Consider the following 27,522-nt stretch of genomic DNA (forward strand, 5'->3'; position numbering starts at 1 on the left):
ATATGAATAAGGCCTAATTCTTGGAGTCAGAGTCAGAGAGGAAAAGTCTATTGAAAAGAGATTTTTAGAAATTAAAATCATGAACACTGGTATCCAGTAGCTATGAGCATGGGTGTGAAGTATATTTGGGGAAGCCACAGGCAACTTTAATGAGGTCATGTTGTGGAGACTTGTATCTGTGTGTGAAGGTGTGAGCTTACTCATTTCTTCTCTCTACTTTTTTTTTTTCTTTCTCCCAAAAGACTACATAGGGATGGAACTTATAGGAAAAGGTCATACTACAAAAATTTTGTTAGGGATTGATTGTGGGAAAATTGAGTGATTTTTTTTTAATTTTTTAAAAAAATTTTTAGAAGAATTAAAAATATGCCTTCATTTGATTGCTTTCTGTCACTATAGCAGAGAGACTAAGAATACAAAATCTGGAACCACATTAACTAGGTTCAAATGCTGTGTGATCTAGAACAAATGACAACTCTCTCTTCAGTGTCCTTGTCTGTAAAACAGGGATGATAACAATAGGAACCTCATAGTGTTGTTTCTATAATTAAATAAATTGATATATGTAGAGGGTACATAAATGCTTGCTGTTTTATTTTTAGGAAAAAAACTCTAACATAATTAAACTAGTCAAGGTCATCTACTGTTTACAACTTTGATGCAATGTATGTTCCTATATTAATTCTGAACTTAATTTTTATTTTCCACATCCTTAAAGATTCTTCTCCTTTTTAGGCAAAAAAACTATAATATTTTCATCATTTGGGGCCTTCAAGTTTTAAATTACTCAAGAAATGATTAAAAACCTCAACCCTTTACGGGGTTAAAAAGAGAGAAGGTGGTGGGCAGAAAAAAAAAATAATACCTTTGTTTCTAAGATATATGATTGAAAAAGATTTTGTGGGGGTAATATGTAGGTTATAGTTATGGAAGATGATGGGAATGAAAAATCTCACCAGTCATAATAGCTGAAGGGAGTCTTTATAGAAATGTTAGGGAGAAAGGTCTTTAGTTTTTCCTATAGAGTGTCAGATTATGGAACTCCCAAGCAGCAGATTAAGGATAAATTGAGTTTTACTAGTATTTTGAAGGCTAAAGATTAAGCATACCTGGAATGCTAGAGGAAAACATAATCTTTGGCTTGGTCATCAGATAATCATTTCAAATAAAAAGAATCCATTGATTATTTATAGTTCAGGATATATCACTCTCAATACAGAGAAAAAAATGAAACAAACTTTATGTTTTATTATTTTATTATTTCTCATTGAATGCCTGAGACATCAATAGTGAAATAAGAATGGAGAAGAAAAAATGAAATAATGGGAAAGGAAGGAAAAATATAAAGAAAAAGATAAAGGATGCATTGTGGGAAGAAAGAAAATGGAAAGGAAGCTAAAATTCATGTTGGTAAAGTAATAATATTTGACATTTTAAAACTGAAGTGCTAGGTGAATTTTAAAATTTTGCACGCATTATCATTAATAAACTACCTTTCAATGGTGTCAATTATATAAAAGTTCTGTTAAATGTTTTACATTTAATTTTGTGAATATTGTATTTTCATGCCTTTTGCCTGACATTTAATTTCATATCAGCATTACTTTTATGTGCCATTGGAGGTCTTCCATTTTTTATAATACTCCTGTTCATAAATAAAATATAAATGACATAAGCAGTGCCCAATATAGTTTTCAGTAAATTGTTTAGTTGCTTTAATTTACCTAAAACAATTAGTAAGCAGATATGTAAATTTGTAATAAAAATTAACTTCTCAAGCTGTCACACAGATGTAATATATTGCTATAGTATTTCTCATCCTGTTTCCTTTTTTTTTTTAAAGATTTTATTTATTTATTTGAGAGAGAGAGAATGAGAGATAGAGAGCACGAGAGGGAAGAGGGTCAGAGGGAGAAGCAGACTCCCCGCCGAGCAGGGAGCCCGATGTGGGACTCCATCCCGGGACTCCAGGATCATGACCTGAGCCGAAGGCAGTCGCTTAACCAACTGAGCCACCCAGGTGCCCTCATCCTGTTTCTTATTTAATACACACATGCTTTTTTATCAAAAAAGTTAGCAGTTATTAGTATTATCATACTTAAAGGTCACTTATAGAAAGCACTTGAATTTCATAATTTAAAATAATAATTGTTACCTTTTTTTAGATAAAATTCCATTTTTGTATCAGTGTGAGGCCTAGAATAAAATACTGTAAAGATATCTCCTTGTTTAGCTTCAGATATATGTAGTTATGATATGGCATTTTAGACAGTGAGAAAAAATAGCAAAATTTTGAATAATTTGTTCCTTAAGTTGCTTGAGATAATTCTTGAAAGGATTTCAGTCTTGATTCTCTCATCAGTTGTCAACTGAAAGCTTCACAATTCTTGATTTTCTTCCTATTAATGTATTCCTACTACTTAGTCCAACATCATAATTCACTTAAACTAATTTTTAGCCCTAAGATTAAATGAATTACTATATATAATCTTTGTCTTTGACCATACCATGCTATTAAGTGTAATGAATTCCTATCATTGTATTATTTTGGGTTAAATCACCAATTTTAATTTTCTTTAGCTCATGGTCTATTAGTTTGGAAGATGAATACTAAAATTTTTACATTTAGATCTTCCTTGGTGATCTTTAGCTAAAGAATAGATTTCCAGAATTTATCCAGTAAGATTTGGAATGGTTCATAAGATACATATTTTCATAGTAACATAAATACACTGTACCAATGTGTTTTCCTGGGCTGCTTTCTTTCCCACCAGTTAATCACGATAACACAATATATTAACACTTTTTCCTGTTAACATACTAAAGAAACATTGTGAAAAGAGCCATTACAGAAAATAAAAAGCACAGATTCTGGATACACTAGATTACTACCCTGGGCCTCAAAGAGTCTTTTTGTGTTACAATTTTAGGAAACAGCAATATGAATTTTACGATAGAGCACTTCCAGTTTCTAGAAACCTGTTGATAGTTATTGAAGAGTAAAGATATTTAAGAAGTAAACCAATAAATTACCTTTGAAAATGTGAAAAATAGAGTGCTTAGCGGGCTCATGTAGATAACAGCTTCATCTGTCTGTTCCTAGGAAATCCAAAAGCCATAGTCAAAAAAGAGCAATTTAAGATCATTCACACTGGCTGAAAGGATAAAAAATTGCAGTGTATCTGTCAAGCTAAGAGGCTCCTCCTGGCAGACAGCTCTCAAAGAGTCATGCAGTGATTGTATTGACTGTTAACTCTTGACACCCTTGAAGCCCTTTTAGGCCTCTGTAAACCACACATAGTAGGGAGTAGAACAAGATGGACAGAAGGGTTTCAATGGCTGAAAACAGGTCAGCAGCAGGTTGTTTGTAAACAGTACCTGCCAAGTTCTAAGCACAGTTGTTTTGCTCTTTGTCCCTCAGCGGCAGGGGAAAAGAGAAATTTTCAAAGTGTTGCTAGGAAGAGACCATAAAGTAGAGGTTGTGGTCTTTACCTCAAAGCAATGTACTTGGAAGCGATTCTCCCTTCTTCAAAGCTGCAGTGCCAGGAAACATCTATGCCTGCCGGGGTGCTGTGGAGAGCAGACAACAGAGATCTTTTTGGGTCCTGGGGTCAGAGCAGCACCCAGAGATCTGAGGGTCAAGGTAGGACCATTCAGATTTCACGAGCATTGAGACTCTTGGTGCTTGTTGTCACATTGGTGACATAACCGGGGATCATTCAGTCAAGATCTCTGAATTCATTAATACACCAACTTTGGGGACTTCTAGAGAGTCCAAATGCTGTACTGTTTAAAAGAGTAGGTTTGGAAATTTGACAGGTTGGGTGTGACACTCCAGCTACTTGCCCTTGATAGCTGTGAGAACGTGGAGAAAATACAACCCCTAAGCCTCATCTGTACTTCATCTGTAAAATGGTGATAATAATAATATTTAACATATAGGATTATTTGACTAAATGACATAATGTTTGTAAAACCTCAACCTTATAGTAAGTCCTGGCTCATTTTAAGGGGTCAGTGAATCATCTGTTAGCATTTTACTTTGGATACCATAACACGGGCATGTCGTTACCTCTGTTTATGAAAATCTAAATGTAAAAGATAAAAAATGAGACTCACAGATTTCTCTGACTAGATAGAGAAAAATATCTTCTTAACATAGAAATCTGCAACTACGAAGAGGAATAACTTAGGAAAAAAAATTAAAAACAAACTCTTCAGCTAAGATTGACAGCCTTGTGCATTAACAAGTGAGTGAGATTAGGTGAAGGATGATGGAACTTGAGAAGACCCTGCAGACAGCCTTCTTCACCCTGACTGTAGTGAAGCTAGAATGATATTAAAACTCAGTTATAGTGGCTTTCTTTAGCCAGACTCTCAGAATTTATTCTCCTCCACATTTCTGTAATTTGTAGTTTTGTGTTTTCACTTATCTTGTGTATATGCATTTCTAATGTAAGCCACTTCAAATACTCTGAAGGTGAAAAGGATGTAAATTCTGTAGAAGTAAATAAATATTTCTACAGACTATAGAAATATTTCTATAAATAGAAATGATGACCAGGCCAAAAAAAAAAAAAAGAGTCTAGGTAGAAGCAGACAACAAAAAGGACCAGGAAAGGAGTCCATGGCAGAAACAGAAACTATTTACACATCACTAAGTAGAAAGAGTTTTGTGTTGGTGGTTAAGACTTAATATCACATGATAGATATTCCAAATAGTACAAAGTGTTCCAACTACTTGTTCAGAAGACCCAGAGAGTACACTCTGTATCATTTTAGTCAATTTTTTAAAAATATTTTTATTTATTTATTTGAGAGAGAGAGAGCACTTGCAGGGTGGGGAGCAGAGGGAGAGGGAGGAACAGACTCCCTGCTACGCAGGGAGCCCAACCCGGGGCTCGATCCCGGGACCTGGAGATTGATCATGACCTGAGCAGAAGGCAGAAGCTTGACTGACTGAGCCAACCAGGTGACCCTCATTTTAGTCAATTTAAATTAATTCTTCTGCTTGGCAAATTTTGCCTGAACTGAATGATATCATTCTAATATTGAAAAGCCTCATCATACATACAGGAACTCAGATGGGCCCAACTAACCATTCAGTTAGTGTGTTACACAAATTGCAGGTGCACACAGGTACCGAAAGAATGGCTGGCCCACTTAGGGAACTGGCAGGTGACCATACATATGGAAGCGATATAAAACAAACTTACACAAACCTGCTGGATTTCATCAAATAATTTTCCTTCAAATGGTTTTGACTGCATTTTGAAATTTATAGCTCATTAATTTGGTATCCTATAAGCATACTTTTTACATGTCATTTAGTGATCAAGGTAACTCAGACCTCAGAGTAAAGTTTTAGTTTTATACTCTCCAGCTTGATTATCTGCTCTGCCTAAATTTAGTGTACTGTTACCCATTTAAGAGTAGGTTTTGACTCTTTTTCTTCCTAAAAATAAAACACAGATAATTCCCCCTTACTTTATATATGTTCTTTATTCAATTAGTGAAGCATGAACAACAAATAATTATTGTCATTTCTTTTATGCAGTTGACATACAAAATTACAATTAAATAAGGAATTCTTAATGCATTTACAGATGCTATAGCAATTGCCAGGGCCATTTTACAAAGCCAGATAGAAAAAAAAAATCTCATTATACTAAAAAATTAAGTCAGCGAACAGTCTTCTGAATTACTGTTTTTATCATTTTATTATCTTTGGCCCTGCTCTCAAGTTGAGACCATTAAATCTTTCAACAACAAATATTTATTCCACAAACATGGGCTTTATTTGTAGAAACTAGGTTCATACTGAAAAATTTATGTCAAATGTTTTTAGCCTATAAGGAATGTTCTTAAACTTAAATGTAAAAATTCCTCTGGGCACTCATATAGTTCACTGGTACAGCATCTAAAGTAATATACTGCACGAAGGTGTATAATGAATGCCTTTTGATGATGCACTGAGATTTCTAAGAAATGCCTTTGCCTCAAATCAATCTGCTCAAACCAGCAAATGATTTGACATTCAAAGCTTCAGGAAACACTATATGAACATTTTTTTCCCATTGTACAATAAAGATTCAATCATAGAACTGTCATAGGAAATTGAGATTCCGCCTTATGTTTTAAAGTTAATCTGCCAGGGTCATTTATTTATTTTGCTTATAAAATAACTTTTACAAGTAGGAAATCTTTTCTATGTGTTTCTAATTCTAATAAGATCTACCCAATCTCTCCTATTGTTTGAGTTAAAAACACTATCAGTATCATCATAGTCAATACGTGAAGTCAATCACCTAGGACAAACAAGGTTTTCTACAACAAATGTATATAACTCATGTTCATGACTAATTATCACTAATTCTTGAAACTCTTAAACTGAACTCTTCAGCATTAGAGAAGAACTTTTTGTAAATAGACGAAAAAGAAATTTTATAATAACAAGATATAGAAGTGGTGGTTGTAAATGAAATATAATAATAACTTTTATATAAATATTGGCCACATTTCTTTCTTATCTGAGCCATAGCTAATAATTAGAAGATGCTTCCCATTCTCAAAAATGCTTGAGTCCACTGCTCAGATTCTCATTATCTCTAGGCTCTTGTTACTGAAACTTACAGCCTCTGGAAATAATTTAATTTAACTAAGTCTGTGCTTTAAAGTTGTAAGCTCCAAATGCTTGTATTCTCTTAAACTATAGAATTTCTAGAGTAATCCTTTATTAGTGGATCACTTACCTTGTGTTAGATCTTGTTCTAAGCACCTTCAATAATTTATCTCATTTATTCATAGTAACGCTAAAAATACAGTGCTACTATTATTTCCATCTTACAAATGTGGAATTTAAGCATAAAGATACTAAGTAACTGGTCTAAATTACATAGCTGAGCTAGGATTTGAATCAAGTAGTTTGAGTCTACTAATTTAGAGATTGAAAAAGCCAGGGCATTTGCATAATAAATTCCTTCACTGTGACTGCTGAGCAAGAAAGTAATAGTGCTGTGATCATATTTCTAAGTGGCATTAGTAATATATAACTTTTAAATGAAATTTTTGTTTAACATGTATTTATCATCTGAAATATTTGCCAGCCATTCGTTTTGTTAGGCTAGATCTGCAGCAGCTAGAGATTGTATGTTACATATTGAAATTTCTGCCTGTTTTGTATTCATCTTTTATTTCTATATAATTTATTTCGTTTCAGCCATTGAAAATGTGTGAAAGAAAGCATTCAGAAGTAACAATTTATTTTTAAACTAATCATATGCTCAGTAAGAATACAAATTCATTTTTTATTGATCTAAGCCTGTCATAATCTAGAAAAAATAACTTTTAGTTCAACTTGTATCTGCTTTCTTTTCCTTATAAGAGGATAAGTATATATAAAAGATAAATGTTTTAGTATGTTGATTTTTTAAAACAGTTTAGCCTTTGGTGTGGGCCTGGGTGGAAAGGGATCTCACCTAAGTGAATAAGAGATGTTGAAGACATGGAAAATATACTCTACTTTTCACAAAAACTGCATTTTATAAAAAAGGCTAAGTGGTATAATATAGAATGTAAGGATGCTACAGATATTTCTATTTAAGGAAGTGTAACAAGTTTCTATGACTTGATCTACACCTTAAGTACAGTTGAGCCTTGTATAACACCGGTTTGAACTGTGCCAGTCCCCTTATACGTGTTTCTCCCCCTCCCCAACTACAATGTAGTACTGTAAATGTATCTTCTCTTCCTTGGTATTTTCTTTCTTTCTTTCTTTCTTTTTTTTTAAGATTTTATTTATTTATTTGACAGAGAGAGAGAGAGACACACACAGCAAGAGAGGGAACACAAGCAGTAGGAATGGGAGAGGGAGAAGCAGGCTTCCTGCGGAACAGGGAGTCCGACTCGGGCCTCCATCCCAGGACCCCGGTATCATGACGTGAGCTGAAGGCAGACGGTTAACAACTGAGCCACCCAGGCACCCCCCTTGAGATTTTCTTAATGATATTTTCTTTTACTTTCTTTTCTCTGGCTTACTTTAAGAATACAGTATATACTGCATGTAACATACAAAATACGTGTTCCTTGACTGATATTGGTAAGGATTCTAGACAACAGTAGGCTGTGAGGGGGGTTAATAGTTGTACATTGATTTTTCAGCTGTTTGTGGGGTTGGCATCTCCAGCCCCACATTGTTCAAGGGTCAACTGTATATCTCTTTTAGAGAAAGATTCATGTGGCAGATTCTAAAATCTACTACATGTAATTTTTAAATTACTCAAATAGAGTTAGGTGTAAAATAGTATGACAATATAAATTAAGTGAATATCAGTAAAGAAAATATATGAAGTTTGAATAGCCTAATTATATGATCATATCTAAGACCTGATTTTGCTGAAGATTTCTTTTTATATTTTTTCTGTTGTAGTTAGAATTTGAAAGTTCTAGTAAAAACACTATGTTATGTTTTTTACTTACCTCACAGAGCATAGGTTTTTTATTTTATTTTAATTTACTTATTTTTAAAGATTTATTTATTTTCGAGAGAGAGAGTGCATGCACACATTGGTGGGGAGGAGGGGAGGAGAGGGAGGGAGAGAAGCATACATCCTGTTGAGCAAGGAGCTGACTCAGGGGTCCACAGGGGTTGGTGAAGGGAGTGATCTCACAACCCTGAGGTCATGACCTAGTGGACATCAAGAGTCTGACACTTAACCAACTGAGCCACCCAGGTGCCCCAAGCATAGCTATTTTAAGGAAAGCTACATTCTTTGTGGCATGAATAAAATAATTTGTGCTGACTCAAAATTGAATATATGGTCACTTTTATTCAGTAATTTAGTATTTGGGTTTATTTTTGAGGATTTTTTTTTAGATAAAGTGAAACAGAATGGTCAGGGCACGGATTTATATGTATTTCTGCAAAAAGCTATCTATATTACTTAAAGCAAGATAATTTTAAAGAAATGGTTTTCTAAATTTATATAAAATGCATATATCTAGAACATGTACAGAATATATGTGTAACTTGTTATACCAAATTAATGGTTAAAATGCTTCATTGTATATGTTCTCACATACTATTTCCTTGGAAGTTTTTCTGAAATTCTTTGGAATTTGTTACATCAAATGGCTCTATTTACCTTTGACCCAGTTACTGTTCTCCTAGTAGAGAGAATTTAGGGTAAATTTATAAATGTGTAATGTGTTCAAAAGTGGTAGTAAAGGTGTCAGGTAGATACACATATGGTGAGGACTTAATATTTGTATCTGCGTTACATTCTAATTGATGGCTCTGTCTGATGTTTGAAAAGCCTTAAATTGCTGATGTACATGTGATGGAATGCCTATTGTCAGGCTAGAAATGAAAACTCTGCCTCACCACTGCGGTTGGTTTTTAAATGATTTGTGGAGAAAGGATTTTGAATGTTTGTATTAGAGGTCATAATTAGAGATGTCAAATTTCCATAGTAAATCCTGTGTGCCAAGTCTTCCTTGAGCATAAACCATGTTCTACAATTCAATTTATCAAACAACCTTTAAAGACAGAGACTCTGGTTCATTAAAATGAGAAGCAGGGGAAGTCTCAAGAACCACCTTGGGACAGTGTCTAAATAAATTAATTAATAATGCATAAACTGAACACTTAAAGAAGTAAATATCAAAATACCATGGCAAGATAGCAGGAGTTTATTGACGTTTAAGCTAAATAAGAAAAAAATTGACTAGTATTAAGAAATTGCACTATTTTATAATATATGTTAAAATAAGTTGAGTTGTGGGGTATTTAATATTACTTTACTGCCAACTTGTTAAGCTCATATTTTTATAAAATGTACACAAACATCACTTTTCTTAGTCTAAAGAATTATTCATCTCTGGACCTCAGTTTCCTCTTCTGCATTAGGAAGTTTCCTCTTCTGCATATGGATTTTAGAAAGTCTTTATTTCTACTACCTTCAAATTTTTCCTATCCTCCAGTATTTTCTTTTACCATTAAAAAAAATTTAACCAAGTGTGATTTGGAGCCTTCCTCTACCAATTTATCAACTACCTCCTAACCTAGATGAATAATTACCACTAACTCCAATTATTACTCTCTTTTTTTGCTTGTCTTGATATGGCCAAAGACAAAATTCAAATGTTGTGCTTTCTTGAATTGTTTTGGAAACCAGGCCAAGCTAAAGGGAGGGAGGGAGGCACGTTGGGAAGGGCAGGGGGAGGGCCTCCAGAATCATTCCCGAGGCTATTCTAATACACAATACCCAAAAACACCTCATGATAACAGTTGGCATGTCATGTAGTGTTTTTCTTTTTTATCTCCACATATAGACTAAATGTAAACAAGCAAATCACAACTAGCATATATGTATGTGAGTGTCCATGGTGAATATGATGTAACCTCCCCCTCTGCACGATATCTTACATATAATTTCTTCTGCATTACTGAATTCGTTTCTTCAAACAATCCTACCCAGTCCTCTCTCCTCTAATACCAGGAATGTTCCTTCTAACCCATACAGCTTATGCTACACTCAGTGGATGTTTTAGGCTCACTGTCTCAGTCTAATGACAACATTATGAAGTTTATATTATTATTATGCCCATTTCATAGATGAAGACCATGGGTTACACAGAAATTAAGCCTTTTGCCCAGTCACCCTTTCCTAGCTTTTTAATCTGAATCTCTGGCCCATGTGCTCCTTCCTTGTATATAGCAGTATATAGCACCCTGGTAGTTCTGGATTTTTCAAAGGGTCCATGCCCCCTGCATTCTCATTCCTCTGCATGTTTATAAATTTTCGCCTGCCTGATTGTCATCCTTTCATGCCCCTGGTCGGCCCTAGTTAATGCTTCCTCTCTTGCCAGAAGTATCTCAGAGATCACTTTCTTGGGGAACCTTTTCCCATAGTCTGTGCTATACCCAGTCACCCCTGAGTCTCCCTGGCACTCTGCATTTTTTATTTAACACATAGGTTTGTTCATGCATTTATCTCTGATTGAATTGTTCCTTACTTGAGGAATAAGGACCCATTTATCTTTGTTTTCACTGCCTATCCCAGGACCTGGCATGCATTACTTCTCGTTATTAAGTCAACTTTGGGTAAGAATGAATCCTAGAATATAGGGTAGCAGAAGAGAAATCTAATCAGAGTTATGATTTATATTTTGTAAGATTAATATTTAATTATATTTGAATTATCTGAAAAGTTCAGAACATTTTAATTAACATGGACCTCTGCCAGCCCAGATTAGAGTTGTATATATCTATGATTCTGTGCATGATGCCACTCCCTTTCATGAAATCCCTGTTTCTATCTCTTTATTAGAATTTACTTGTTAACCACTGGCCCTAAGGCAGTTAGCTAGTCAGTTGTCTGTTGAGCTCTGTTCTTTACCCACCACAGTGGGGCTCATAGAAAAATCATAAAACATAGTGAGGGACCTTAGAATCCAGCTGGGATGACAAATCTAATACACAGAAAATTTAAGTATAAATACTCCTGATCTGCAACCATAATACACCAGTGGGTTACTGAATTCAGACTGAAGACTACTTGTAGTTAATTAGCCCAGTTAGCCTAATACCACTCTGCAGGCTATAACAAACTGTCATCCAAAACTGTGTAGGGGAGAAAATCTCCATCTGCCACTCCTATAGCAAGGTTATGAAATCAAACTCTCCTGGCTGGCAAAAGGCTTCCCTTTTTGGAAAGGTGCCATCCCAGACTTTTATTTAAGGTTCAGTGATCCAGGCCAGTTCATGTCACTAATTCCGTGGAACATTTGGTCTTCTGCGGTAGGCTTAAAGTTTCCAATCCTTTTGATAACTCGTGACTATGTAACATACCATATTTTGCTTCTTGTGTTTCAATAGCATTACTCCTCCACTGAGTTTTTATTTCTATTCTATCCAGAACCTTTTTTTTTTAAATAGCTCTGATAATGTAAATCATCCCAGGGTCTTTTTTTTTTTTTTTTCCCTCCTTAACTTACTAAACCACAGCTTTATTGCTTCTGCCCTTAGTTTTCCTTGAAAGTGATTTTGACAATGTGTAAGCTTAAATTTTGCCTTCATTATAATATATTATCCTCAATACACTTGTACATTTGTGACTTTTTTATTCTCCTGAACTTCAAAGGAATAATTGTGTGTGTGTCTATTTTATGTTGTCTTGTAGTTTCTCCAAGTAACTTCTACTTTTATTTTACTTTTATTTTTTTGTCTTCTCTTTCTATAATAAACATCAACAGCAAAACAGAAGATTAAATAATTAACAAATACGTGATTTTTTCTGTATGAACAATATATTTCCCCTGAATACAATCACTGAAATTTTATGGGCATCTAATATGGATTGCTGCTTTCTTTTGTTTTCACCATGGAGATTTTCATTATTATTTGTTTTGTCAACCTTAAAAGTAAACAGCCAGTTATTCTACCAGCAAATGGTTTTTTTTTCTGGAATAGCAGAGGAGTTGCAGGACCTGAAAACCATGGCAAACCATAGGCGAATCTGGAGATCAATGGAGAGGACTGTCGCTTTACTGTGAAAAGAAGAAAGATGGGAGGGCTGCTTTGAATGAAGGAAAGTGAGAGTTCAGGGTGGTGATGGCTTCTCGTTGGCTGAGTTGTTGTATTTTCCTATTTGCCGAGCTTGTTGCCTAACAGGGAGAACATTTTCCTTTCTCCTGCTGGGGTAGTAAAGTAAGCTTCTTCCAGTTGGGAATGCAAGGTATGTCTCTTACTGTTGGGATCTGTCATTGGCTGGGGGCAGGGTGTGATAGCTCCCCCTTTTGGTCTCCCCGCTCCAACTTAAATGAGGTTTCCTTTATTCAGTTTTACAGCTTATTTTAAGAAAATATGCTTCCCTTATTTCCACAGGTAAAAAGATGGCCTATCAGAAGGTCAATGCAGATCAAAGAGCACCAGGACACTCACAGTACTTAGACAATGATGACCTTCAAGCCACTGCCCTTGACTTAGAGTGGGACATGGAAAAGGAACTGGAGGAGCCTGGTTTTGACCAGTTCCAACTAGATAGTGCTGAGAATCAGAACCTGGAGAATCCAGAGACTGCAGATCTCAATCTTGATTCCATTCAACCAGCAACTTCACCCAAAGGAAGGTTTCAGAGACTTCAAGAAGAGTCTGACTATGTTACCCGTTACACAAGATCTGCACCAAAGAGCAACCCCTGCAACTTTTGCCGCCTTTTAAAAATACTTTGCACAGCCATCATTTTATTTATTTTTGGGATTTTGATAGGCTATTATGCACTTAAAAAGTGTCCTTCAAATGCTACGTCTTCAGCAACGCTTGATCTTCAGTTATACCAAGAGATTCTCCAGACAATCCAAGCAGAAGATATTAAGAAGTCTTTCAGGTAGGTGGAGAAGAAATGGATGTTGGTGGAATGCATTTCCTGGGAAAGATGTCTCACAGAGAGTATTGAGTTGGTGATTTTGCCATGGTTTAAGGTTAGTCCAGCAAGCTGAGCAACAAAGCTTACCAACATACCCTTCACCGAGAGGGTGCACATTTCAGATTTATGATACTGTAATATGAATTTATGATGCTGTTTTATTAATTGATAATAAGAACCACAACTACTGTGGAGACTAAAAGATTCCAGGCACTGCATATTCTCCCTCTTGGGAAGCCCAGGTAGGCCAAATTGAGATGCAAAGACAGCTGGATATATGTGTCATAAAAACTAGGGCATTAGCCATATGATTGAAAATTTTAATGACACCAGACTGAAATAAACCTCTTTTATGGGCTGAAGTAACTGTCTCTTATGGTTAGGAGCTAAGATAAGCACTGATAGTATTTGGTTTCCTGCATCCTTGGGCTTCTCAGTGAGCACATTTTTATTGAAAAACATTGGGTTCTGTATATCAGGCAGTTCTAAAAGTTCATTTGTCTCTCTAGGGTAAGTTTGCACATGACCTCTTTAGCCAGAATGTGTTGATTTTTAAGTTAAATGATAAGAAAATATTCTTTCACTGGCATTAATTCTGAGTTCTTGGGAGAAGTTTCACTATTGCCATATAAAGGGTTTACTAGTTTACATTTTTAATGAAATGAAGAATTGGAATAGTAGCTTTCCCATGTATTTTCCATATGTGCCAAGAAAGGACAGTCCTAAGTGAATCATATATGTTGTTCATGGGTAGATGAGAGAAAGGGATACTACTTCCCCAGGATATTCTTCCTGGATTACACTGGCTCATTACAGCCAAGCTGTTGGCATATGTGCATTTTTAGGGATCTTCTAGTGAGCATACCCACTGAAAATGTATCATTGAATATGTGTTGAAATGTCATGTGTATTGATGTTGGTGAGTTATTATTCTCTTCCTAAAGATCACATCTGAATGACTAATGGCAATTTGTTTCCTACACCTTTCTGTGTCCGCTATTCACTGTTGAATAAGCATGTAATATGCAGATAATAAGACTTCCCATGATATTTCTCTATGTAAAATTGTTTGTATAGCATTATAGTATGGTATTAATTGTTTAATAGAATTAATATGCCATTATCTTAACAAAGAGTGATTGTAGCAGTCAGGATCTAACAGACAACAGAAAACTCTCTGGAATATTTAAAGCAGAGGGCACTGAAAGGAGAGAAATTACTCCATCAAAGGTAAAATCTAAGAGGGCAGTTGGGACAGTGAGGCAACCCAAAGAAAAGAGTCCATTACTAAGCCTAGGCTGGAGAGACAAAGGGGGCTGGGGTAACCTGGTGGAAGCTGGAGCTTTCTATATACACAAGTGCAGAGGGGTGGAGATGTAGCCTCAGCTACTGAAGGCAGAGAGAAAGTAAGAAGTACCACAGCTTCTCCCTTTCTCCTCTTCTGCAGTATCCTGCTGGTTATCCCACTGGCTGACCCCAGCAGGGGTACTGCTGACTCAGAGCCTAGGAAACTCTTTCTGAAGGGTTCAGCTCCCTGGAGGAGGGGGAGGGGTCTATATGCCTTTTGGGTACTAACTGGCCTATGTATTTATTTTCTTTCTCTGGCTTTCTTTGCCTTATTTTTTACCCCAGCATTGTAGACAACTTTAAAAACTGATTTATGTCCTTTTTGCAAACAGGCAGCTGGTTCTAAAATTTTAAATGTATAATTAAATAAAAATATTCATTATTTTCCTCAGAATAGGAGTTGCATGACAGTAAGGAGTATATTCTCCTCTTAAACTTGAAAACCAACAAAATGTATATTTCAAAGCTAGCTACAAAAATATAACCACTAGCAATTATATTGCCAGGCAGTATTCAGTGGTTGTCAATATTCACAACTCTACTCCATCAAATAGCCACATATTTTTCTTGAGATAAGAGATGTTTCTTTAATCAATATTTTGGTGCAAATATGTTTACAGTAACTTTCTCCAAATAACATCTCCTCATCCAAAACAACCTTTTCCCTAATAGTCATGCTAATGGCATGCCTTATTACAAGTACCTGCCATTCATATGTTGTGATCCTGATGGTCAACATGATGGTATTAGGAGATGGGGCCTTTGGGAGGTGTTTAGGTCATGAAGGTGTATCTCTCATAAATAAGACTAGTGATCTTATAAAAGGAGGCTCCACAGAGCCCCATAGTTCTTCTACCATGTGAGAACACAGTGAGGAGGTATTCTTTATGAACCAGGAAGAGGGATCTCACCAGCCACTGAGTCTGCCAGTGCTATGATCTTAGAGTTCCCAGCCTCTAGAGTTACCAGAAATGTTCATAAGCCAACCAGTCTGTGGCATTTTGTTACGAAGCCCAAACGGACTGGGGGTCGGAGAGAGAAGAGATGTGGAAGGGAGATGTTTTACAGATCTTTTCCAATAAAGCTTCCTGGATGGCTAAAAAGAACTTACCAGACAGAGCTAGAAGTATGGGGCTGTGGAAGGAGTAAGTATTGGAGCTGGAGGAGAATGTATTACCCATATCAAAGGAAGGTGAGAAGTCCCAGGTGTGGGATGAATGGATCTCCAAAGAACCCACCAGGCAGACACAATAGGAAAATTCAGTTGACAACTCCAGCTAGATTCAGAAGGTACCATGCCAGTTCATGAGAGTATCTGTCAAGTGAGAACCTTTTGCTCCTGCTTTACCTATTCTCACTCGCTCCGTTTCGGCCCTGAAGTTAGAGACACGCAAAGCAAAGAAGCTGGCTGCCCTCCCTTCTTTGACTTTAGGGCTTCCAGTTTAAAGATGGTCAAAAGTGGGAAAAAGTTCAAAGTTCTGACTATTAAATGACACTGAACATTTTAATTGCTCACTAGAGGAACTCAAGTCACATAACAGTCTCGAGGATTAATGGAGTTTTGTTTTTGTTTTGTTTTGTTTTAATCTAGGAATAGGAAAAAAACTAGTCCCAATGAATAAATGTAAATGGAAGGGAAGTACTTTATGATTCCATTCCCTGAGTTAAAAGTTGTCTAATATAGAGGTTACATATGGGCTATTTTTATGCTTAGTATTATAGAAAAGTACACATTTGAATGATTCATAGGGAGTCACTGATAGACATATTGACTGTATATCCTAGTTTAAGACACTAATTGTCCCATAATAAAGCCCACATAATACACCATCTTAAGCCAAGTACTTGGGATGTTGACCAAATAAAAGAAAACCAATCAGAAGTTTAGTTACACTTGATCCCATTTGTAGACATGGTCAAGATTAGCATAGGAATATGAAGACCATGTTAGTGCGTGTGTAAACGTATGTGTGTGTGTGTATATTAATCTTCTAATATGATTCTCTCAGTCACTTCTATGTGTAACTTGTTGCTATTTGAAAAAATGTCTTCACTTTTTTACATTGGTTTATTTCTTCCACATATCTTCTGTGTAAGCCAACAGGTATATTCAGATATATAGCAGATATATTCTGATGGGTCGGAATCAAAATAGGCCATTAAAAGTTGTTTTATTGTATGCTTTTGGTGCGTTGGAACAGTAACCACTTAGACAATGCACGTTTATTGTAAGCATCAAAAGAGAAGGGTGGGCCCATACAATAATCTATGAATAGGAATTATTCACTTGATCAGGCCTTATTCATATAGAATCTGGATCCAGTTAGCTCCAGGGACCTCAATAGCCATACTCCTTTGATTTTCACTGAAGTGTTGAAACACCAAAGTGACTTAACTCCCTTTCCATCTGTACTACTTTTTGTCTGCCTTATTTTTTTTCTCCTCCCAATACCAACTGCTATATCCCCCAGTATATGATTCTACCATTCCTATTCCCCAGAATGAAATATTATTTTGAGGGCCAGAGGCATTTGTGACTCTGTGTCAAGTGTTTATCCCTGGTCTAATCAGCTTTGGCCAGTTGGGATGCTAGTCACCTTGTATAAAATATGTTACCTAGAGCTGTTGAGAGAACTCTTTAACTTAGAAGAAGCTTCAGTGTGACAGGTATAATGTTTTATGTATATTATATAATGAAGTCACTGAGCCTTTATCACATATTTATCACATATATTGTTGAGGGAATGACGTGTGTGTGTGTGTGTGTGTGTGTGTGTGTGTGTGTGTGTGTTTGTGTGTGTTAAAGATCATAAGCACATTGCTGAATAAAGTATGTTAAAAACTTCAAACTTTAGTTACCAGATATAATGCTCTAATAATAAGATATTTGAAATGGATGAACTAATGAGGTTTAGTATATTTTTGAATGCAGAAATGTGTTGACTTTTGACAGCTATAGATGCTGTGAAATGGTGAGAAAGAAAACGTGCTGTATTTTAATTATGGCTAAAATGGAAGTTTTTGTTCTTTTTTAAATGGAAAGAACATTGTTGTTTTTCTTGCTTACAAGTAAAATATAGAGAGAAAATTAGAATTAATAAAGTAAAAACCATCCATACTCCTATCATCCTCTTTCATCATTTTCTTTCTTTTCCAATCAATAACCAAAATTGTATTATAACACATCTGTTCCTTTGATATCTGCTTTAGAATGCTTTTGCCTACAATATATTTAGAATCATTTTTCAAGCCAATAAGTATAGATTTAAATCAGTATATGAAAATACTGCTGGTATTCCATTATATAGATGTCATGAATTTATTGAACCTGTTTCTTATAAATGGACATTTAGGTTGTCTCTACAAACATTCTTGTACATAGGTCTTTGCTTCTTTAATTATTCTTTTCTGATAGATTCCTGGAAACAAACCACAGATTCAGGGAGTTTAAATTTGTTTAGTTATTTGCTTTGTCTTGCCAAATTGCTTTTCAGAGCTGCCAACCTTCCAGTCCATAATTTGTTTTGATAGGCCAAAAATAATTTTGACAAGCTTTTTATATCTTAATTGACCGTTTGCATTTCTTTTTACATGTATGAACTACTTTTTAAATAATTTCCCCATGGTTTTTATAGGTTCTTTCCATGGCCTTTACAAGTTGAGAAACTTAAAATATTATAATAGTAAAATAGTCTATTGCTTTATGTACGGTACCCCATCTTTCTGGATTTTATTTAGTAGACACATTTATTAACAAAATAAAATGAACAGTAAGCTATCTGGGGCTTATCTCTTTTGAAATGTCTGCATTATCTGGACAGGGGCAATATTTTTCATCACTGTCTGGCTTGGTACAAGCAATTAAGCATGAATTAAGTTATGCTGTGAAATGATCTTTACAAACATAAGGAAAACACCATATTTTTTTTAGTCGGTAATGAACGCTTCAAATATAGGTAGGAAATATAAATTTTCTTCAGCTGTATCTTGATGAACAAGATCTAATCTGAAAACCTAGGTAGCATTCAGTATTGTTTCATATACTTTATATTTTAGTAGTTACTTGTTGATATGCTAAATTGAAATGGCTTCTCAAATCTAGTTTTCTCTTTTTCTGAAATATACTTTTAAAACTGATCTACTGCTTTGCTGCTTCACCTCCTCCTCTTTCCTCTTCTTTTTCTTCTTTCTCCTGTTCCTCCTCCTTCAGTGCCGTTTGTCAACAATAGTATATTTAGTTAGTAATACATGTAACTTGAGTGGTACCTTTCATAGTACCAATTAAACTTTGCCATCAACACGATTTGGTTATGTTACCTGGCTTAGATGACATTGAACTAAAGGAGTGGTGAATTTGCTGCACACATACTGCCACTTTCTGTTTTATGCCCCTTCTGTGTCCACGATAATCATAACCCTCTTTTTCATTGTGCCCAGACCTTACCTCAGAGTCCTCCTCAACCCAACACTCTTGGCAGCCTCTATTAATTGATCAGAGGATTTGCCATTCTTGTTCTCTGTTATCCCTATATTGGATCACATCGCAAGAATTAGTTCATTTAAATTGTATGAATGAATTTCTCCTGAAAGGGGACTTTTATCAGGCCAGCTAACTGCAGCAAGAACCCTAGACTCGTAGCTACCCTACACTTCCAAGGAGTCTAAAATCTTAGAACCCTACTTGTTAGCATCTACTATATTCTGATGATAACTTCTTATAATAAGTTGATCACCTGAAAGGAGAAAATCTCTGTTCAAGCTATCTAAAGATAAAATCTATAATTCTGTCTTCCACCTAAATCATTGTTCACCTGCCTTCACTTACCATCCCTTGATCTAAGATAGTAAACAGTAGTGCTGGTTCTCTGTCCCATTATTTTAACCCAGACACTAGATTTGTTTACTTGTTATAATATTATTGTCTTTCCTGTGCTCACAGTGTGTCTTCATTTTGTCATCCTTCCCTTTCCGTATCTGTCACCCATGATTTCTTCCTTCTGTTTAAGAGCACCATGGTCCCTTTACCAAAGAATGTGTGATTGATCTGGTTTCCTGTTCAACAAAGCTGACAACTACACATTCTCTTCAGTCTTAAATGAGGGAGGCAAAGTAGTCCTCACCTAAAGAAAAGCTGGCTGTGGAGTTCATGGAAGCCCACGGACTGTTTATGGTTTTCAGAGCTTTAGAAAGACTCCTTTAAATCCATGATTTTTCTTTCTTCTGTTGCTACAGGACTCTCTCTTTTGCTGGTATGCTTTTGTACAAAGGCAAGCCTTGGTGATGGTGATGCTGTCCGCAACTGTTCTCCTGTAGTCTCCAGATGCACTTTCCAGCCATCTGTCTGTCGTCCTCTGTCATGTATTATTTTTTTGGGCTCTGTCTTCTCTACCCTTTGTATTTTTTTTGTTCCTCATCAACTTCAGTATTAGAATGAGAACAGGAAGGTTGGGAGAAATGAAGAAGGCAATACAGCAACTGGCACTTTAACTGGAGAAAAACATGTAAATGTATAACAAAAGTGCACATAATTCAATTTATGCAAATGATAACAGAATGAATTTAACAGTGGTAGAGTGACAGTTCCTAAAGGAAGCAATTAGCTATTCTATCATTGATCTCTCTGGATAACAAATGTACATTGTCTTAAATTTAATCACAAAAAGAATACATAGTATAAGATTTGCTTAATTATGCATAGTATTTTATTGCTCTGGACTTCAGATAAAGGAACTGCTTCACTCAGAGTTTCTCAGTGTTACGCTGAATGACATTAATTCTCTTAACTGACTGGATGGACAGACCAATGAAAGCTATGCTCTTCACACTCCTTAGGCATCTGACCAGAGCAAGACCAGCATGCCCCATAGGATGAATCAGGATTATTGACAGGGGCTTTTGTCTGCAGTGACCTTATCAATCCTGACCTGTTCAAATACTAGGCATCCTTTGAGGTCTGGCTCATGCTCTTTTCGATCTCCTACCAGTTTGAGTTCTCTCTCTCTCCTTGTAACTTGCAGAGTTTCTTTCTTTCTTTCTTTTTTTTCTTTTTATTGGCACGAATCACTTTCTGCTCCCTGCACAGAGTCTGGCACAGTACTTGAGTCCTGGCATGCAAATAGTCAGTAAATCTTTACTGTGGGAGAGAATGAACCCAGAATATCTAGACCTTCTTGATAAAGCCTTCACTTTCATGTGGTTTCTTTTCTTTTCTTTTTTTTTTTTCTTTCTTTTTTTTTAGAAAAAATTATGTATGTTTCTGGTTATTGATCTATATTATTGGAATTTGAAATTAGAATCATATGTGTGAATTTAGGTATATAATGTAATGTGTATATATATTATGTATATATAATATATTATGGCATACACACACACACAAATGACTTTGGTTTCTATTTTATCTACATTGTCATAGTCTGTGCTATTTTTTTTTATTTTGATGGTGGAGGATTTTCTTTACCCTTTTGTAAACATATGCTGAATATCTTCTATATTCCAGGCACTCTGCCAGTCACTCTATATTTTTAAATAATATTCTGTTTAATGTAGCGAACATTCTTTTGCTAGAAAGAAGTGAAAGTAAAAATTTCACAAAAAGGTAATTTCTGCGATTGCAGGTTTTATGGAGGTACAAAGTAGATCCCATCACAGGTCTTTTTATGCTCTGCCAGGAAGGGGTTGTCTTAGTCTAGGGCCAGTTCTTCCAGAAGGTTTGCTTTCTTCCTGCTTTCCTGCTTTCTTGCCCTCTCCGTCCTGCCTCCCTCCCCATCCCTTGCCCACTTTCCCTTCTCAAAGTTACATACTAAGATTAGGTTACTTAACTTCCTAGTAAACACCTGTTCTTTTCTTAATCTTTTTTTACTGAATCTATCTGATATAAAACATCAGGACTGTGTTAAATTGTTAAGGATCAAGATGCAGATACTTTAGTTTTTCAAATTTGACTTTTGTTGCATTCTCAGTGGGAGGAATATATTTTAAATAATGAAAGGACTCTTTTGCAGTGACTATGTTCTATGGTATGATATAGTTCCACTAAATATATCAAGGTCATTTGTGCTTACTGGCTGCCTATCCTGAAAATGGCTTAACCTTAAGACTTGTCACAGCTTTCTTAAATCTTTCCTGCATTGACTATAATATGCTTTTTCGTCCGTTCACTTCTTGATCTTATTCATTCCAAAAAAGAAACAAGATCAGTCAGATGTAGTACAAGGCAAAAACAAACGTTTTTCTTTGAGGATAAAGTATGTCAGTTTCCTGTGGATTCACTTGACTTCCCAACACTCTAGCAATAGAAAAGTTGGTAATGATCACATTTAGTAGAGTGAAGTATAAGTTAAACACAGAAAGATTGGGAACTGATTACATACTCTCTCTTTCCATGTTCCTTTTTAATGTCAACAAAATCAAGATTCAAATGGCAGACATGGCCCTTTGAGATATGCAATTTGAAAATCTCAATCCGTGCTTTAGAAATTAAGCAAAATGCTCAAAAATTGTGGATGAAAGTATCAATCCTATAATCTCATCAGGGTGGTTACAGGGGAAATTTAAATGAAAATATATGTGAAAATAGATGGTTTATGCCTATTTACCAAATCAAATTAAGTACTTTATTACAGTCACTTAAAAAATTTTCAAATGGATGTTTATAGCTGATAGAGAAAGTAAAGTTGTCTAGTAATTCAGGTACCTAAAAAGGGGTGATGAAAACTTCTTCCTCATTGCCTCTATCCTGGGAAACTATCACAGAATGGATAGATAAGTTTATTTTCCAAATTTTAGATACGTATAACTACAGTGTAGTTGTTAGTTTTATGTGTCAACTTGGCTAGGCCACAGTGCATAGATGTTTGGTCAAATTATTCTAGATATTTCTTCAGAAGGTATTTTTTAATAAAGAGTTTATTTATTTGTCAGAGAGAGAGAAAGAGCACAAGCAGGGTGGGGCTGCAGGCAGAGGGAGAAGCAGGCTCCCCACTGAGCAAGGAGCCTGATGTGGGACTCAATCCCATGACCCTGGGATCATGACCTGAGCCAAAAGCAGATGCTTAACTGACTAAGCCACCCAGGCATCCCTGCAGGAGGTATTTTTAAAAAATGAAATTAACATTTAAATCAGTAGACTGAGTAAGGCAGATTACCTTCATTATGGTAATTAACGGGTGAGTCTCATCCAATCAGTTGAAGGCCTTAATAGAAAAAGACAGGTCTCAGAAAGAGGATGGAATTCTACTAGAAAATTGCCTTTGAACTTGAATTGCAGCTCTTCCTTGGGACTCCAGCCTTCTGGTCTGCCCCACAAATTTTGGATTTGTCAAGTTTCTACAGTTGTGTAAGCCAGTTCCTTAAAATAATTTCTCTCTCTCTCTCTCTCTGTATGTATGTATGTTGGTTTTCTTTCTCTGGAGAATCCTAAGAAATAGTACATACAGATTTAGGGAGCTTAAATAAACCAATACAATTTGGCTGTTTTTTTTTTTTTTTTTCCACAGAATAATTTAGTCAGCCTTTAGGATTAAACTGAACAATATGGAAAGCTGTTACTGATATGAAAAAAAAAATAGTGCCCATTATTATCCTTATTTCATTAATAAATTTCAGATCTTATTTTTTATGTAATACTATTAAACTTATGTAAGGATAAAAGTTGAAATTTTATTCTATATGTATAACAGGTATTTCAAATATTTTATTAAAGATTTTAATTTTATTCAGTTTGTGGCATCAAAAGTGTAGTCAACTTCCCAAGCAAAAATGCACTTTCCAAATTTTATAAAGTGTCCTTATTATTTGGGGAAAACAAAAAAAGGCATTCAACTTCCCTTCCCTTTCATTATAACTGGAGCAAATATATTAAATTTTATATGCCTGATTTGGGAAATCAGTTTCTGTCTTCAGTAACTGATTGTGTGTTATAGCTGGGTCCTTTACAAATGAAGTGCACTTATATTGCTTAAAAATTGCTTTCCTGTGCAACATGATGTAGTAATGAATTAAATCCAAATGAGCCTTATATTCACAATGTCATAATATGTAACTCGTCCCCTGTGGAACTTTTTTATTATCTAATACAAGACAAGCTAATGTCTTCCCCTCATCGCTCACTTCTCAGAAGGCTATGCAGCTTTCAGTAGTAGAAATAAAGAAAGAAAACTATGATTTGAGATCAAATTACTTTTTTATAAACTCTCTAAGTCACAGAGAGCACCTTAACATGTCCTAAAGTATGCAAATCAAATTCTGATAGAACAAGAAACAAAAGGAGTAGTTCCAGTTCTATGGAGTACATTTCTATCTGTGAGAGAAAAATGAAACAACATTTTTCTTTGAACAGAACTGTGTGCAGGTGGTTTTTACCTTCAATAAAAATAAAATAAGTGTGGGCGTTTTCTATTTCTTCACTTGGTTTCATCATATGAACTATTCTGTAGGGAACAACTTGTACGATCAGCTTGTACCAATATTGTAGTTCAAGCTGCTACATAGATTCAAAAGTTCTAATTTATTAGCCTGATAATTTTTGTAATTCGACGAAACGTCAGATATTCCCTTACTACAGCTGCCTTAGGTGTGTCTCGGTGGTGTACTGAAATTTGACTATTTCAAAATGTATCTTACTATTTCATATAGGTAAAAAGCAGAGGGAGAAAAATGTTTATTTTAGTCCAGTGGGGCAGCCAAGATAAATTGTATGAGGTTTTCATAGGCTTCTACTTCTTGTGGTTTTACTGTGGGGTTTTTTTTTTTTTTTCTTTTTTTTTTCTTGGCTGAGACCCTAGCAGATTTTTTCTGCATCTTGCTCTGTGAACCTTCGCTGGATCTGAATCAGTTGCTGATGGCGTAACACATGCTCAAGATAGAAGCCTTTCTTTCTTATTTTAAGTAGAGAAACTAAATTTCTATAAGATGGCTCTCTCCTGGTTTTAATTTTTTTTTAAGATTTTATTTATTTATTTGACATTGAGAGAGACAGTGAGAGAGGGAATACAAGCAGGGGGAGTGGGAGAGGGAGAAGCAGACTCCCTGCCGAGCAGGGAGCCCGATGTGGGGCTCGATCACAGGACCCTGCGATCATGACCTGAGCCGAAGGCAGACAGACGCTTAACGACTGAGCCACCCAGGTGCTCCTCGTTTTTAAATTATATTTCAGTCAAACAATTAAAATCATACACAACGATAAGCACATTATCTATATAGAAAATTATTAGGGAGCTAAGGACAATATCAAAACTGTGCACTGTTACATGGAAAGGAGACATCTCAACTTTCTAATTGAAGGGTTTGTATTGTTTTCATCAAATTTATATTCCATTTTTAGGGTTGCCTGTGTGGCTCAGTTGGTTAAGCATCTGCCTTTTGCTCAGGTCGTGACCCCAGGATAAGCGGGGAGCCTGCTTCTCCCTCTGCCCTGGCACTCCCCCTGCTTGTGCTCTCTCTCTCTGACAAATAAATAATATATATGTATATATATATGTATATATATATATATATATATATATATATATATATTCCATTTTTAAAATACTACCTTAGCCTACAATCACAAGACTTATTCAAGGTGCCTTTTAACATGGTGCATTTATCCATACGTGTATTTATTAATTTAACGAATATGTATTCCGGGCCTACTGAGTGCTGAGCTGGAGACAAAACAATGAACAAGACATGCAAGATACCTGCATTTATGGTGTTTATATTCCTATTGGAATGTCCAGATTAAAGCAATGGGAACATACCTGTATATGTAAAATATAGTGACACAAAACTACATATGTGTTAAGTAGAAACAGAGGGAGGGAGGAAGAGAGGGAGAGAGAGAGATTGACTTTAACTTACAATGGTCAGTTCAATTTCAAATGGACACTTAGTGGGTTCCGGGAGGATTGATTAATCCCTCTGTACCTCTAAGGGAGGCTGCCTAGGGAACTGCAGCGTTGCTCAGCTGTTTGGCAGAGCCTGCCCCTCCTCCTTGCTCTGGGGACTGCCATAGAGCTTTCCCCCCTACTAATTTCTGTGCTTTTTGCACTACCTTGGCAAACAACAACCAAAACAAACACACATATACACACAGAGAGAGTAACAAACAAACAAAAACAAACCCAGTTCTAAAGAGTGAGTTCAGCAGGAAGCAACAGGTGGGAGGGGATGGTGAGCTTTGACCATTCTTGAATTTCTATTCATTTGCAATATTCAACATGGAATTTAACTTGCAAGAAACCCTGTGCTTCATGGCTCCTTCTTTTAAAACTTACTGAAGATAAAATAAATTAAAGTTCTGCTTTTCTTCTCAAAATGGCCTCATTTCTGAAGATCGCCTCATATCTCCTAGTTTTTGTTGTTGTTATTGTTTTCATAAATTTCACATTACATATAGAACTGGCATGGTATAAATAGTAAGATAAAAATCTTTCGTATAGCTCAGTCTTATTCTGAAATAACCATTCTCAGGATGATATGTTAATCTTGGATTCTTGTGTTCTTAGTTCTTGTTTAAACAGTGGCAATCTTTTGAAAGAGTTGCAGTTTGCTAATTATACGCAATTATGGTCTGACACCCAGTGGTGCCTGTTAACTTTATAAGACTGCAGGCAATATCAGTGAGGAGAGTTGCTTTACAGATTTGAAAGTTAAACAAAAATACCCACATGTTTGTGTGTGTGTGTGTGTGTGTTTGTTTGTTTGTTTGTTTTTTACCGTCTTATAGTGCCATTTCATTCTGTCAATGGATAGGGATGTAGGATTGGAAAGTGCTCTGCAGTAGCCTTTTTTCAGTTACACTTTTGGCAGGAAATGTGGAGAAGAAGTTGAGACCACAGGATTTGAGGAGGCTTAAGGCAGGGGTTCTAAGAAAGTAGTACCTATGTGGCAATCACAATGGTAGAGAAGATAGTGATTGCTGCTGTTGATTCCAGAAATAACTTTTTTTTCCCCCTCTGCTGGGAATAGGGAAAAATTGAGTGACAGAAAATACTCATAATAAGCATTGCTATAATAATAGCAATAAAAGCTGTGAAAATGCCACAGGATGATTAAAAAAATTAGGAAAGCTAGACAACAATTTGGGGTGAGAGAAACAAGATGACAATCAAAATGAATTAAGTTTTTCTTCTGCCTGGGGATTTGAGAGAGGGCTTCTGGATTAGAAACGTGGGTTAGAAAGTAATCAATAAAGGCAATACTACTGTGAGAATCTAGTTTAGAAAATTCTTAGAAGGAAAGAAAAGGCGCTACAGCATAAGCTAATGGGAGAAGGAGCCAACCATAGAGCAGTGGAGAAAGGGCTGCTTAGCTGTTCAGATCTTAGAGGTCTTCTTCCCGTATTTTGTGAGGGCTGTGTACGAGCCCTGGGAAAAAGGGGATAATTTGCTGGGTAATATTGATCCAGCCAGAGTCCAAGTCTTGGAAGGGAAGTAAGCACGTGAAGAGGAATCCAGAGAAAGCTGCAAAACTTAGCAGAAAACCAAGCATACATCTAGGTCTCATTTGACCTTGCAAAGGTGCCCAGGACTTTCCAGAATCTATACCTAAACTGCACACTCAATGTTTGATAGAGGTCACATGGTAGTTTTCTGCGGATTAAACTATTTAATACAACTCTGTCATAGGAATATTTATGTCTAGGGCTTCTGAAATCCCCCCAAGTGCAGGGAAATAGGAATATGCCCCTAGAGCTATTGTTGACATTAGATACTAACTCAGGTGCTGTGCTAATGATCTTGGTATCACCCTACAATCCCTTGTA

At 35.8% G+C, this 27,522-nt stretch overlaps 1 protein-coding gene across 6 annotated transcripts in view; it reads left to right on the plus strand.

Moving 5' to 3' along the window:
* Positions 1 to 27,522, plus strand: part of NAALADL2 (N-acetylated alpha-linked acidic dipeptidase like 2) — a 1,313,911-nt gene that overhangs the window by 602,091 nt on the left and 684,298 nt on the right. For all 6 annotated transcript variants that reach the window (XM_027587309.2, XM_027587311.2, XM_027587310.2 and 3 more), the window contains one exon: positions 12,887 to 13,388. In XM_027587309.2, the coding sequence (XP_027443110.2) occupies positions 12,895 to 13,388 (494 nt within the window). In that variant the 5' untranslated portion in view covers positions 12,887 to 12,894. The remainder of the gene's footprint in view (positions 1 to 12,886; positions 13,389 to 27,522) is intronic.

This window comes from Zalophus californianus, chromosome 1 (assembly GCF_009762305.2).
Source record: "Zalophus californianus isolate mZalCal1 chromosome 1, mZalCal1.pri.v2, whole genome shotgun sequence".
Classification (NCBI taxonomy): Eukaryota; Metazoa; Chordata; class Mammalia; order Carnivora; family Otariidae; genus Zalophus; species Zalophus californianus.